General features: G+C 36.1%; 1 protein-coding gene across 5 annotated transcripts in view; it reads left to right on the forward strand.

The window, feature by feature from the left end:
• Positions 1-14,119, forward strand: part of LOC149072402 (kalirin-like) — a 171,728-nt gene that overhangs the window by 107,716 nt on the left and 49,893 nt on the right. For 3 of the 5 annotated variants that reach the window (XM_089247111.1, XM_089247112.1, XM_089247116.1), the window contains 3 exons: positions 9,559-9,670; positions 11,939-12,025; positions 13,847-13,990. In XM_089247111.1, coding sequence (XP_089103237.1) covers positions 9,559-9,670; positions 11,939-12,025; positions 13,847-13,990 — 343 coding nt within the window. Of the gene's footprint in view, positions 1-8,199; positions 8,346-9,558; positions 9,671-11,938; positions 12,026-13,846; positions 13,991-14,119 lie in introns of those variants that run through there. The other 2 variants (XM_089247113.1, XM_089247115.1) reach the window with 2 other exon arrangements.

Below are 14,119 nucleotides of genomic sequence, written 5' to 3' on the forward strand. Positions count from 1 at the left end.
AGAATATTTATTCGGAAAATTTGCATCATATCTGCAACACTAAAAACGAAATCGTTAGAAGCTAGAAACAAGGTGCATTCAACTAATGTCGACACAGTATTTAGCGTAAAAATAAATTTTTTTGAAGATTTTTATCAGTTCGTTACATACGTCCATGCGTCATAAAATTTGCATATTTCAATTCGCGTGATAGAAATATATCAGTGTTTCATTATTATTTTCCTCGTCGTTTCAAAGAATTAATAATCGCTTGACTCTCATATGCTGCAGATGATTTAAGAAGAAAGCTATTTCGCTTCTGAATATGTTAAATATTGTAATACAAGAGTTGCAGCCTTGCTCTTTTTAAGATTACATGGTAGATGCCTCATTAAAATTTCAAATCATCATCAAAGGGACACGTTGAGGGAGAAGAGAATTTGTTCCGAACGAAATCTTTCATAGGCGATGATGAATTTATTATTAGTCCATTAACCATTAAACAAATACTTGAGAGAGAGAGAGAGAGATGTATAAGAAATCCCGTATCTGTGTATTTTGTTTTTTCTGAAGCTTCAAACTTTGCTCGAATGAATTCATCGAAGTCTTTGTAGGATTAGCGTGTCTTTTAAGGTCTTATAGTTATTTATTTAGCCCATCTATTTCTCAAAAATGTGTAGGCAGCAAGCGAGTCAGGTCTTCAGAGAGTTTCGCTCAAAAATACGTGCATGCATCTAGTTGCGTCAATACAACAACCAATCAGAATTCGTATACAGCAGTGTTTTCCAAAGTGGGCGATGGAATGGTCCGTGATTGGCGGCAGAAGCTATGAGTATAACATAGGATCCTATGGGTCGGGGGGCGATGGCACAAAAAGTTTGGAAAACTATGGTATAGAGTTTGAGGGAAAAGTGTTTATATTCGTCACCCTGTATATGGAATTCGCACGCCAATATAGGGCAATTCCTTCTTAAAGATTATTTTGACTTTAGAATCATTTGATCGTTGACCATTTTTGTCGCACCACTCTCATTTTCTGCACGCGAGGGCTGATTAGATCGGGACCTACAATTTATTGCCGATTCCGAAAGTCAGCCCTTCCTTTTTTTTCTTATACTCACTGAGAGGTAGGTGCGCTAACTCCGCGGTGTGGGATCCCCTGCGGTAGCAATTTTTTTCTGTGGTCATACGTCGCCGTTTCTTATGTACCCCTGTGTCAGGAAAGTTTCTGACAAGGACGAACCGGGTATCGAGAACTCGCGATACCTTTAAACATCCTTTGGTACTTTTTTCGAGTATCTTATCGACGTGGGCTACCGCGCCCGACTTTGGAATCATTATCAGAAAAAAAAATTGTTTTTCAACTTGAGGAGCTCTTCTGGAGCACTTCAACATCCTACTCGATGGGTGGTGACGAGCTCCAGAAGTTCACTTCCTACACCGACTTGGGAACCACCATTTGCAATACCGGAAATTTCGACCTACATTATTCGAATATAGTTTGTAAATCGAGACGCGCTTCTTATGTCCTACGAAAGGCCTATAAAAAATGTGCTACTACTACGCTCATGCACGCATTTACCGTTTTTATACGTCCAATTCTGGAAGTAGATAGTCCAATTCTGGTACGCAGATATGATGTCGGTACAAAGAGAAAGACATAAAATTCATCGAAAAAGTCCAGAAGTCAAATGACTTCTGGACTTTTTCGATGATCAGCATCATCCGTCAAGGGAATTTGTTAGTGTTAGTAAACATCCATGTCCGAACCGGGATGGATCACCTGTTTTGTGTGCCCAGTAGTTTCCTTTTTATGGCCATTTCAAAGTGGAACTTTAATTATAAAGACCCTGTACATAAATTGTATGATAGTGTTGTGTTTTTATTTTAAACCTATTAATAGGTGTCATTTTATGTATTTTTTCCCCTTTGTTTGCGTTTCTTGTGTGTAATCTTTTTTATTGTTTTTACTGATATTGCTGCTTTTTCTTCATCAGCTCTATTGATTATTTTAATTTGGAATGATGTATTTTTTAATATTTTTAATTTATTAATTTTTTTTAAATTATACATATATTTTGTATATATTTTTATATATCTTATATAACTTATACACGTTCATATATTGAATTTTATTTCTGTAGACCTATATATGTTTATGTTATTGTTGTTTTGTGTTTGGGACTTTTTTTTTTAACTTATTTATTGCGTCATCTTTTATGCATTCTTTCTTCGCAGATGTTCGTGTGTGTGAATATGTTATTGCTTTTTTACTCATATTCCCTGATGTTTTTTTCCAATTTTATTGATTGTTTGAATTGTACACCTGTGAAGTTGTTTGAATTGTGCACAGGTTTTTGTATATTAAATGAATAAATAAACTTTTGCATTATCAAAACTTTATGCGTCAACAGAGAAAGAGACGCATGAGCTTTGAAATCCAAACATTTTGTGTCCATATTCGGAATTGCTGAACAGAGTGATTCATGGGACAAACTTTTAAGGCCAGCAATACACTTTAAAAGTTTGATAAAAGTCCTTTTATAAAACTTGAAAAATTCAACCAATAAGCGTATCGGTCACAATCGAGCGAAGGTAACCAATAGGCTTATTGGTCATTTTTTTTCATGTTTTGTAAAAGATTTATCAAACTTTTATAGTGTAATCCCGGCCTTAGAGGTGATATAATCACCTAAACAAGCATTTTTGATCATGGACTGTGCAGTATTGCGATTAGCAAAGGCGATAAAGGGTGTTTTTATAGAGTGCTCAACAGCATTTCACCAAAAACACACAAATACTGTATCATATTTTCCCGATAGATTTGTGCTGCGATATATGTTATCACAAATTCGAGGGTGCTCATGTACCTTCGGATTAGATTGGAGGTTCGTTATGCGGCGCCAAAAAATGATGAAGTGGTATAATGACTTGTGGTAGAATTTGCGTTACACAGTTTGCACCATAAGATAGCCCTACAATACCCTACGCACATTTTGCTTCACACGTTCATAAACGTCACACGTTTGTTTCACAAAATGTGCGTCACGGCTCCTAGGGCAGTCGACAACCTTTTTCTGAGGCCGTCGCGACGAGCTGTAGATGTTGATTTGTGTGCGTATTTACGCTTCGCAGTGATTCTTTTATAAGTGAAAATATCTACTAAAATAATCTGGGGAGCCGCAGATAAGCTATGAATTGGACAAAGGAGCCGCGGGTGACTAAAAACCATTGCCCTGCACCCTCGAATGGTTGATTGCACTTATTGCAGTGAATCCGTGAGAAAAATATGATATTTGCTTTTGGTTAAGTGCTATTGTGAACTCTCTAAAAATGCCCTTTACCGCCTTTGTTATTGCGATTAGACCTCACATTCTATGACCAAAAATGCCTGTTTAGGAATCTTTTATCACCTCTTAAAGTTTGTCCCATGAATTTAGAATCGCCCTGTATGTAGTTGCTTTATGTGAGAAAAACTTGCACTCTATTTGTTTCCTGCCCGGTCTGACTCGATATTCAGGGAGAAAACGTTTGTGAAATCATATTCTAAAAAAAATGCGTGAAGAAAGTCTATATCATCTCGCTCTCTCTCTCTCTCTCCTAATCTGGTCCACTTCAACAGCATCATATATATAGGCCCAAGGCCTAAACTAGAAACAAAAACTTACTCTGTAAAAACTTATCCAGTACCCATTTTGGCGCCTCCCCCCACCGTAATTTTGAACTAAAAAGGCTAAACCCAGAGCCCCCTCGCCCTCCCTTAGCTGCGGCCCTGCAGGGGCCCCCAGATAATGTTATGTTCAGGGGCCTCCCACCTGGTTGAAGAAGTAACGGCTTACAATTTTACATATTTGCTCTTAAAAATCATATAATGTACTACTTCACACACCAACTTCGGCCATATATGTTATACGCAATTTACTGCCGTAAACGAGTTTGGTTGGAAATGAATGCCTGCGCCTTCTATCAGTGGTCGCCTCGATCTCGTTAGGGAAAATATCTTGTCACCTACATTCTTCCACCGGTTCCAACGTGGGACCTGACGGCTACCTGAAGATGGTAGACGAGCATCTACCGCCACGCCACTCAGACGCGATATTATACTGCACCAGATCTCATTACCGTGAAGTCCCCCGTTAGCCCTTTAAGCGGAAATGACGAGATATCTCACCTTTTTATCCCCTTGACAGTGACGCCAGAGTTTGTGTTTGTGATTTGATGATTATGTTTGTGACAAAAGAAATATGTTTTCTTTTCCATTAAGTCCGAATTGAGTTCGTTCATCTTTTTTATTGATATAATGCACAACAACAAAGAAAAAAGATTTCCATTTTTGGGTTGCATTTTTCTGAAATAAATTATACTGTTAAGGGGTTAAAATCCTCTTATTTCAGTTTAGCGAAATAATCTATGTATATAAAATTGATTTTCTATCTGTCTGTCTGTGTGTGTGTATGTTCTCTATACAAATCTACAATTTTAGATCGATCGTCGCCAAATTTTGCATATATACCAAATGGGACCCGACTTGAACGATAGGCTACTTTAAAATTTCGTCAGCCCAGGGCAAATGCCCCAAGTGGGCAAAAAACTGTCCGGCAACAATGGTTTTTGGGCCTCAACAATCACTTTCCGAACGTTTACTTTGGTTACCGTGGTTCCCTAGCAATGCGTTTCAGACGTGTATATGCCTTTACAACGGTTTGTCACTTCTTTAATCCTGTTAGTATATGTATAATAGTTTATGCCTTTATAATGGTTTGCCACATTTTCAATATACTCTCAGTAATGAGGCTTTTTGAATAGACGTCATAATCATCATCAGCATCGCTTTGAAAGTCAGGAAAAGGGTGATCCTCATAGAAATCAGTGCTAAAATTGTCGATTTTACTGTAGAAATGCGGAAATTAGTGGAATTTTCCGCCCCATCAATAATTTTTAAAATTGTATTGAATTCTCGATTTTTGAAATATTCAGTTCGCTTAGAGATATACGAAGCCCAGGAGATTAAATATGAAGTAATTAGCCAAAACCTATACTTTTGAGTTGGATATTCGAGCAATATCATTGATTTCATTTATATCTTCTCAAGTATGAAAATTAATGTCTCCATATTGTCTCTTTTGATATTTATTTGCATAAATTCATGTGGGTTAGGATATTTTAAAATTAGTTATGAGCCCGTGAAAAGTGCATCGAAAAAATTCCACAGCTTTAACTAAGGATTTTTGGAAGCTGGAACAGACAGATGGATAACTTGAAGTTCGGGGGGGGGGGGGGATCGAAATACCTAGCGCCCCTTAAAAAAAGAAAAATATATATTCATTTCTCCGTTTCTGTGTAAATCTAGATTTGTTTATTTCATGAATCACGCAGGTCGCCATATTGGTTAACTTGGATACGGTTTGTATGTCCCTCAAGAAAAAGAGAGGGAGATATCACGTGATCCAAAAAAGCCTCATTGAAGAAAACCCGGGCAGCGCCGGGTATTATAGCTAGTAATGAGTATAAAAATATAGTACGCATATGGGAAGCGAGTTTTTGCGTTTAAGCAGAGGAAACTCTCATGGCGTAAAACATCGACGGGGACATAGAAAAAAGGATTTTATCGTCCGAATCATATTTAAAACTACGATTTTTAATTATCATTAACCCAATGACCCCTTGATCAAACGCCAAGGGAATAAGACCAGGCTGGTCTTAACAGTACCCCTCTAGGGCAAAGCAATGTCCTGGGACCTCTGCCCAGGTGGAAGTACCGACTACCAACATCCGTCCTCACTTGAAAACCATAGTGCAAAAATCTCATTATGACGACCCCCCCCCCCCCACCCCACAATGTACTTGAAGCCCTTTACCCCCCAGACATTGCCGAGTGTGCCCTTGCTTTAAGACGGCCCTGCCCAGGACCCCCTATATGTTAAGCAATAAAATCTATTTCTAATCTTAAAAATTAAATAATTTTGCTCCACGTGTACAGTCTGCACACGTTTTCTGCTCAACAGCCTTGAATTAAAATCCTCTAACCTGATCATTTATTATCTTTCTTTCCCGAACGTCGGGCTTTGAACTACAGTAGAACCTCTCGATAACGGACACCCATGGGACCAAAAATTTTGTCCGCTAACGGGGAGGTACAATATACAGTGGAACCTTGTTTATACGACCTTCACATTTATACGACGCTTGGCTTCGGTCGGGATTGGGTCTTATACATTAAAATGTATATGCTACTGTGACAACACCGGTGATTATGCATAATGACTAATCGTCTCGATAAAGAAAAAAAGTTTAGTTAAATTTCACTACGTTTATCACTTTTATTGGCGATTATGCATAATTCCCAAATAAAAATTAAACGTTTGATAAATATGGAAATATTTATAACTTTTCTTCTCTTCATTAAACCAATTAATTATTTTTACCCGTACATGATACGTGCGCACTACTCATATATATTTTGCAATAAAAATTAAATTAAAATAAGTGTGAAGAATGTAAAAACACATTCATAGCAAAAAATTATCATTCTTATAACGTTGGCTTTCTTCACACGTATCACCAAACAAAGCCATATATATATATATATATAATTATCATTCGAATTCACCATTCTGGAACACAGTTATGTTATTATACTGTATAATTAATTGACGATTTATCTTATTCACCAACACGAGCTTGGGATGAAACATAATATTAGTTGAATACGTGAGAGAAATTCTCGGTTTTGTAAACAAAAAATTAATAAATTAAGGTTGGAAAAAAAATAGAGTTTGCATTAATTTACTGTCCGTTATCGAGAGTGTCCGCTAACGGGGAGTGAAATTGAAACCCTATTCCACGGGACCGGGGATTAGGATTATCCTATAACGGGAAGTGTCCGTTAGGGGAGGTTCCACTGTACTGTAGTTCCCAGTCAAATAGCCTAACAGCGAAAGATGAACTTTGTGTAATAGCCAGGGCCATCTCAAGAGCACGATGGGCCTCGGGCAAAGTCATCTTTCTGAGGCGAAATAATAATGAAGTGTTAAAAATACAGGGTCATCTTAAGAGCATCATGGGCTCCCGGGCCAATTGGTTTTCCTGAGGCCCTACCTCGTAAATTCTAGAAAATTTCAGCCGAATCTCATTTTTGTGAGGCCCCTCGTCTCCTGAGGTGCCCGGGTAGGCCCATGCGTTAAGATGGCACTGTAAAAATATAGATACGGTATATGGGAAGCAAGTTTCTGCGTTCAAACAGAGGAAACTTTCATGGCATAAAACACACCCGGGAGAGCCGCGACGTATACTTTGAGAAACACTGAATTAGTAGATAGGCATTTCTAGTCAGGTATGGGGTGGGGGCACAGTGCTCTTAAGAAGGCCTTGCACAGACATTTTGAGTTTTTGACTCGATTTTTCGTTGTGTGCATGAAAATTGAGCATTGGAAGTTAAACCCCATTTTTCTGGAACCCCGATAAAAAAATTTCCACGTGTTGTCTCTAAAAAAACGAAATTTGTGACTTTTTCATTTGCATATTAAAGTTCAACGCCGCTCACTTCATGCCGAATGTTATTCGTAAATGTATGCGTGAGTGTCTTCGTAAGTAGACTTGGTAGCTTTCATTCTGTTTCTTATTCATAATTAAACTTTAAAATTCTGAGACCGAGAGACCACCTCTAAAACTCCTTTCTTCGAATAAACCTTGAAAACACGGTTACATCCAGCAAAACGTGCTCCAGAGGAAAAAAACTATAAAAAAGTTTTTATTATTATTATACGCGACGTGACATCACAAAACGAGAAGGTGCCTGATACGATTCCCGAAATAGTATGTCTCTTCCTAGGGAATAAGTTATTGATATTCTACATTCGAGAGAAATTCCCCCGGAGCAGAGAGATCCTGGAGCGAGAGGGCGAGTTGGAGCGGGGGCTCCAGGAGCTCCAGGGGTCCCAGCCAAATACGGAAGTGTGTGTGTGTGTGGGGGGGGGTGCATTTTGCGGGTCCCTGCATGCGCAAGGAATACCGAAGAGAAAAGAAGTTCAAGAAAATATCTATCAATGTATTATGGGTGAAAATTTCATTTTTGGCTGCGGTTTTCGTAGCACCTCCGCTCATTTCGTTAGCTGACATTCGCCAAGAAATCATCGCCGAATCGTTCAGTTGGCGATGTTTCTCTGATAGGGATCCATGGGGGAAGGTCTGAGTAGTGACAAATCTTGTTGGAGCTGTTGGCGGTGTTTTTGCTGATAGGGATCCATGGAGGAAAGCCTGAGTTGGAACAAATCTTGTTGGAGCTGTTGCCGAAGCAAGAGATTAACTAGAAGTTGGTCCGAAAATGTTACTGGTGTCCGGTAAGAACAACACCGATTAAAAATGTTGTGAGTTTAAGAATTTCATTTATTTAATTCGCCGGGTATTTGTAACATGAATATTATTTTGGATAGGCTTGTGTGTAAACACTGGATCCCTATACATACATAAGGTTTCAGTTTCTTGATATATATTTTCAGTTTAATTCCATATTAATTTAAATGCTGTTACATATATTATTGTTCCTTTAGCACAGTAATTGTTATGTCAACAATGATGAACTGTAATTCACAGTTGAGGCTGAATTTGGGTTTTTAATATTTTTTACCTGTTTTGCCCATGATTTTTATGTGTGATTTTTATGTATTTTCGGGGAGTTTCTTTGATTAAATTGTTCCATTTGTAAACCTTGTTGGAGTTGTTGCCAAAGCAAGAAGTTAACTAGAAGTTGGTCTGAAAATGTTACTATGATAAGAACATCAATTAAAAATGTTGAGTTTAAGAATTTAATTTACTGGATAATTTATAAACATTATATTTTTGGATAGGCTGCCAGTTGTGTAGGAAGTGTTTGGAACTTTTGGGTGCTCGTCTTGATCTTAACATAGAAAATTTTTGTTTCTGAATCAATTCATTGGGTGCTATATATTATTGTTTCTTTAGTTGTTTTATTTCTAAACCTTGTTAGAGTTGTTGCTGAAGCAAGAGGTTAACTAGAAAACTAGAATTTGGTCCGAAAATGTTACTAGTGTTTGATAAGAACGACAATTAAAAATGTTGCAAGTTTAAGAATTTCATTTAATTTACTAGATAATTTATAAACATAATTTTGATTTTTAATAGACTTGTACACTTGAGGTTTCAGTTATCTAGATTTATATTTTATATGTTCCATTTAATTCCATGTTAAATTACTTAAATGTATTATATATTATTGTTCCTTTAGTAACAATTGTCATGCCCATGGCCCCCACAAGTGCAGTGCTGACAGTGCTCTAGCCCTGCGGCCTAGAAGTTACACAATTTTTAACACAATACAATCAAGGACCTGTGGAAGTCTGAAAGAAGCCCCACAAAAGATCCCATCCTAGAGGAGCCCTGCTCCTGGATGTGGGGGCCATGATCATGCCAACAATGACGAACTGTAATACAAAGTTCAAGTTGAACTTGGGTTTTATATATATTTTTTCCTGTGTAATTCTTGTTTTTTTATTTATTTTTAAAGGTTTCTTTGATTAAATTATTGTTCAATTGGTAATTTAGTTTATTCATTTATTATAGGAAGTGGTTATCTAATCCAGTTCGGAAATTGAGTCATGGTCGGTTGGAAAGATCAGCTAATGAAAGTTCTAAAATTAGTACTAAGAAATCATGTCCTGAAGCAAGTAGTAAAGTATGTATTAGTCTTTCTTTTTTACCATATTTTATTAAATGCTGTTGAATCACTTGTTAGCTCGACTGAGACTCAACTTATTTAGAGAAAATCCTAAACAAGCAATTCAATCCAAGTGCTGAATTAATTATGTAGGGAGGTTCTCAACTGGTGCTCCGCAGAGCCCTTGGGGCTCCTTGTGCACCCTCCAGGGACTCCGTGGATGCTCGAGAAAAATAAAACAGTAAAATTAAAGAATATATAAATATTTTTAAATAGTAAAAATGAATCAGTAACTTCGATGAATAATTAAAAAATTGCCCTACGGGGCTCCACCATAGAATTTTTTTTACTTAAAAGGGCACCACGAGTCAAAAAAGGTTGAGAACTGCTGATGTAGAGGAAAATAGCATAATTCAGACCACCTCTTGTTCTCAGACATAGGAATTGATTAGTGCTTTTACTTGATACCAGAGGGCAGGGCAACTGGAGCACATTTTTGTGCATAAAATTTTGGGCATTTTATGCACATTATTTCCAGTTGCATTTTGTCTTCGTATGATTGCACATTGTTTTACAGCTGTTTGTTACTATTTTTTATCACATTTTCTTAAGGCTTAAAAAACTTGATTCAGAGGAAAATGCTGTTTTGTTATTTACTGTATGATTGTATTTTTAGTAATAAGCAATTAAAATATATCTTTATGGTCATTTGTAATAAGCTGCTATTTGCGAAATGGCTGTTTCTTAAATTAGACCAGTCAATGTTGCCCTATTTGGATCGGTCCAATTTAGGGATCTAAACAAGGCAGTCATCTGATTTTAATACATATTATTATAATTATATTCTTATGCGAATGAGATGTTTCAATGAAGAAAGGGTGGCACAATTCTTTGACATTTTACAAAAATTAGTGAACAAACACATACTAAATGATTCACAAGATTTAACGTTGATGAGAGTAGCTACACCACAGTCCAAAAAGGAATCCCAGAGGATAATGGGCACAAACGAGAAGCACCAGATTGGCTCAGCCACCAGTGGAGAATGGGGTGTGAATACCAAAATTGTATAACAGAATAAAAGCAGAAACCCAGGAAACTTCTGTGGAATCGCTTCAAACAGTTTTCCCGCTACCTCAGGCGTTTTCAAAGCCACAAAAACTAACAAGATGCTATGGGTCTAACAAGCACTCCATACAAAGAACAACTGCAGCAAAACAAGTAAATGTAAGAAGCTGATTTTTAAAAATAACAGGAACATTAATGTGAGGAAAAATAAAAAGGCAATCACACATTGATCACGATCGTTCTTCTAGTTCGGAACTAGAAGAACTTATTTTTTCCCCTTAAATATTTTCCATTCATGAACTTTGTGAAAATAATGTATTTTTGTTACAGCAAAGTTTAAAGATATTGATTTTAAACTTTTTTCAACAACTAGTCCAACTTGAGAAACTGGAAGTCCAAATTAGAAAACTAGTTTCCTAAGTTGGACCAATTTTACTTTTTTTGGTTTTCACAATATCGTTCAAATATGAAATGAGATATAAAGTTTAATACCATAAATATAGCACCTAACATCCTACTCAGTTTGGTGATTTTGACGAATAGTGTTACAGTAATTTAGCAAAATGTGCAAAGTGGTCTAATTTAGGCTACTTCCTCTATATGTATTCAGGTCCCCGACTGATATGAGAGGCCCTGAGCAGAGCAGAAATTATGGGGCAGCCACAATTAAGGTCTAAGATTAGTGAATGAATATATGTTTAAATTTTGGTGCATTTGAAATCACGGCAAATGTCCTTTGACCTTGGGCAAATGTCCCAATTGCTGAAATCGGGCTCTGTATGTAATGTATATAAAATCTATTAGAGTTGCTTCATAGAAAAATGTATTAACTGAGTACAGTTTAAAAACTAGGTTTAATAAATTGTAGTTAAAAATTATAGAGGTTATTGTTTCACAAAGTCAATTAATACAATGAATTACTGTGAAATACAATGAAAATACAGTGCTAACATAATATCTCTTATGATGTCAAGTTAAGAACTATATTTTTTTAATCTTGGTTTAGGGACATATTTTGTTGAATGAGGGGTGGTTAAGAGAGGTTTTACTGTAATATATATCTTGAACACTTTTTTTCAGTTTGATTTGACTCCTAACTTTTTCACGTTTGTTAAAAAAATAATTAAATTTACATTAGAGTTTAAACATAAACATCTTGTTATATGTTAACTATTGTTCATTAATATGCTAATTTTTTTGTTTCTATTCTGTTTTCAGTCTGTGATTAGCAAGGAGGAAATGGGGAACAAACTTTCCTCCCCTGGGCCTCCAAGCAAAGTAATTGGCGATGAATCTGAACCAGAGGTTTGTGTTTTTCAGCAGTTTATCAGATGTAATTTTTTTGTGCAGTACAATCCATTGCAAACAGTGGATTAGACCAGTGTTTCTTAACCTTTTTCAGCTCATGGCCCCCCTATGGATCACATTTTTTTCTTGTGGCCCCCCTGTCCTATCCAGGGCCCCTCTCTACCCTCATTCAAGAGTGAGATACTTTCTATTTTTTTCTTATGAATGGAATTTTAATAAATCAGATCAATCTCTGGAAACCTGGCTAGGCACGGATTTAAAAATGGTGGATTATCATCCCTCCCAGGAGTCAAATTATATGGTAAAAAATAGTCTGTGTAAAATACAGGACGATCCAACGAACCTGCACGATAAATCGACCCTCCCAGCACATCAAATGTTGCTCTGGTGGCCCTCCATACTTACCTGGAAATGACAGCTTACATATGAAAATCCATAGTACCAAATCCCATATAGTGCAGTCCCCTCCCATTATAGACATGAAGACACGGATCATGCCCACATAGACCCAAGGGTTAAGAAAGAACCCCTGGTTCTATAGACGGATCTGATGAATTCTGAAAGTAGTAATATTTTTCAACCATGTTTCACTTTTAAACCTTTTCTCATCACAGCTCTCTATAACTCCCTTCACCACCTGTCGTGGATCACCTTTCTTCTGATTTTCTCCCGTGGCCCCCATAGAATATCCCAGGTCCACAAGGGGGGCCATGTGGCCCCAGGTTGAGAACCACTGGATTAGACCAGTGTTCTTCAACATTTTTACACTTTGAGGCCAGTGAAAATAGTTAAAAACTTTCACTGAGAAATTTAATTCAAAAATTGGGAAAGTACAGCAAAAACTAACAAACAATGCTTTCCCTTATTTATGCTATTTTTGTATTCAAATAACTCAGTGAAAATTTCACTTATAGATGCGGAATTTATTTTTTGGCTTCAGAAGAGATGGCAACAACTTTCTATATAGTTGGGGTTTTAAGGACAGGGTGTCCGTATAAAAAGTTTTTGTATTTTAATCTCTGTACAACCCCTTGCAATATGAATAATGTATCTGAGTTGTACACATTATTTGGATATTTTTTCTTATTTGAAGTATGCATCTAGGATCAGTGGTTTGCCAGTAAAATTATGTGGCCTATGGACTCTCCATACTACCCTGTATATAGTCATAACTATTGATGTTTGAGACACACGTACTTCAATGTAAATAAATCATCCACATAAAAAAAATTGTGTATTTAAGTTTCTTGACACTTTAATATTCGTGATTAAATCTTGGCTTTATGGCTTTAAATTTTAAATATTCTATCCATAAGTAACATCACTAAAATATATATTGTTTCACTTTATTACTATCAATTACAAAAATTGAAATCGAGAAGAATTTGTATGGTCTATTGTATTCTCTTTTGTTAATGTACGGTTGACACTCATTAAGACAAAGTCACTTAATACAAAATAAATATTTTTCACGTTGGATGTAGTCAAATTGCTTTTTCAGTTGATAGGAAATTCAGTTAGTATGAAAGATTTTCAATGTTTTTTTTAATATGTTATAGCAAAGTTATAAGTTGACTATTATTATCAAGGTTGGCTATAGTAAAACACAACTTTTAATAGCCAGAAGAACGAAAACATATATTAACCTCCCCTCAGTCTGGCATAAGAGTTTTGCAAACTTGTTTGTGATGTATCTGCCAGATGAATCATTCCTGACAGGGTTGAATTATGAGTTTGAAGCATAACACCTTAAAATAAAGTATCTCTATAATTGTTTTTTTTTTTTGCTGTTTTTTTTTGTTTTTTTTTTTTTTGCAGTTTTTGACAAGAAACAATGATGATCAAAAAAGTACATTAGGAGTATCAGAAGAAAATGAAGGTAATGATATGAATTCAAAATCTCCAGCTGAAGCAAAGCTTGAATCATCAGTGAAGGAAAATATTTTGGATACAGAAGCTCCTGTGAGTTCATTTTTTTACTTTTTTTTTTTGTTATTTTGTATTTTTAATTTTATATGCTTTTAATTCTGAATTTTTATTTTAATAGATATTTTATTGGTTTTGTACATAATTTATTTTTACAATTAGGAA

The sequence above is a fragment of the Pholcus phalangioides genome, unplaced genomic scaffold (genome assembly GCF_987345545.1).
Source record: "Pholcus phalangioides strain wild (caught in Gottingen) unplaced genomic scaffold, Ppha-v1.0 ptg000017l_1, whole genome shotgun sequence".
Lineage (NCBI taxonomy): Eukaryota > Metazoa > Arthropoda > Arachnida > Araneae > Pholcidae > Pholcus > Pholcus phalangioides.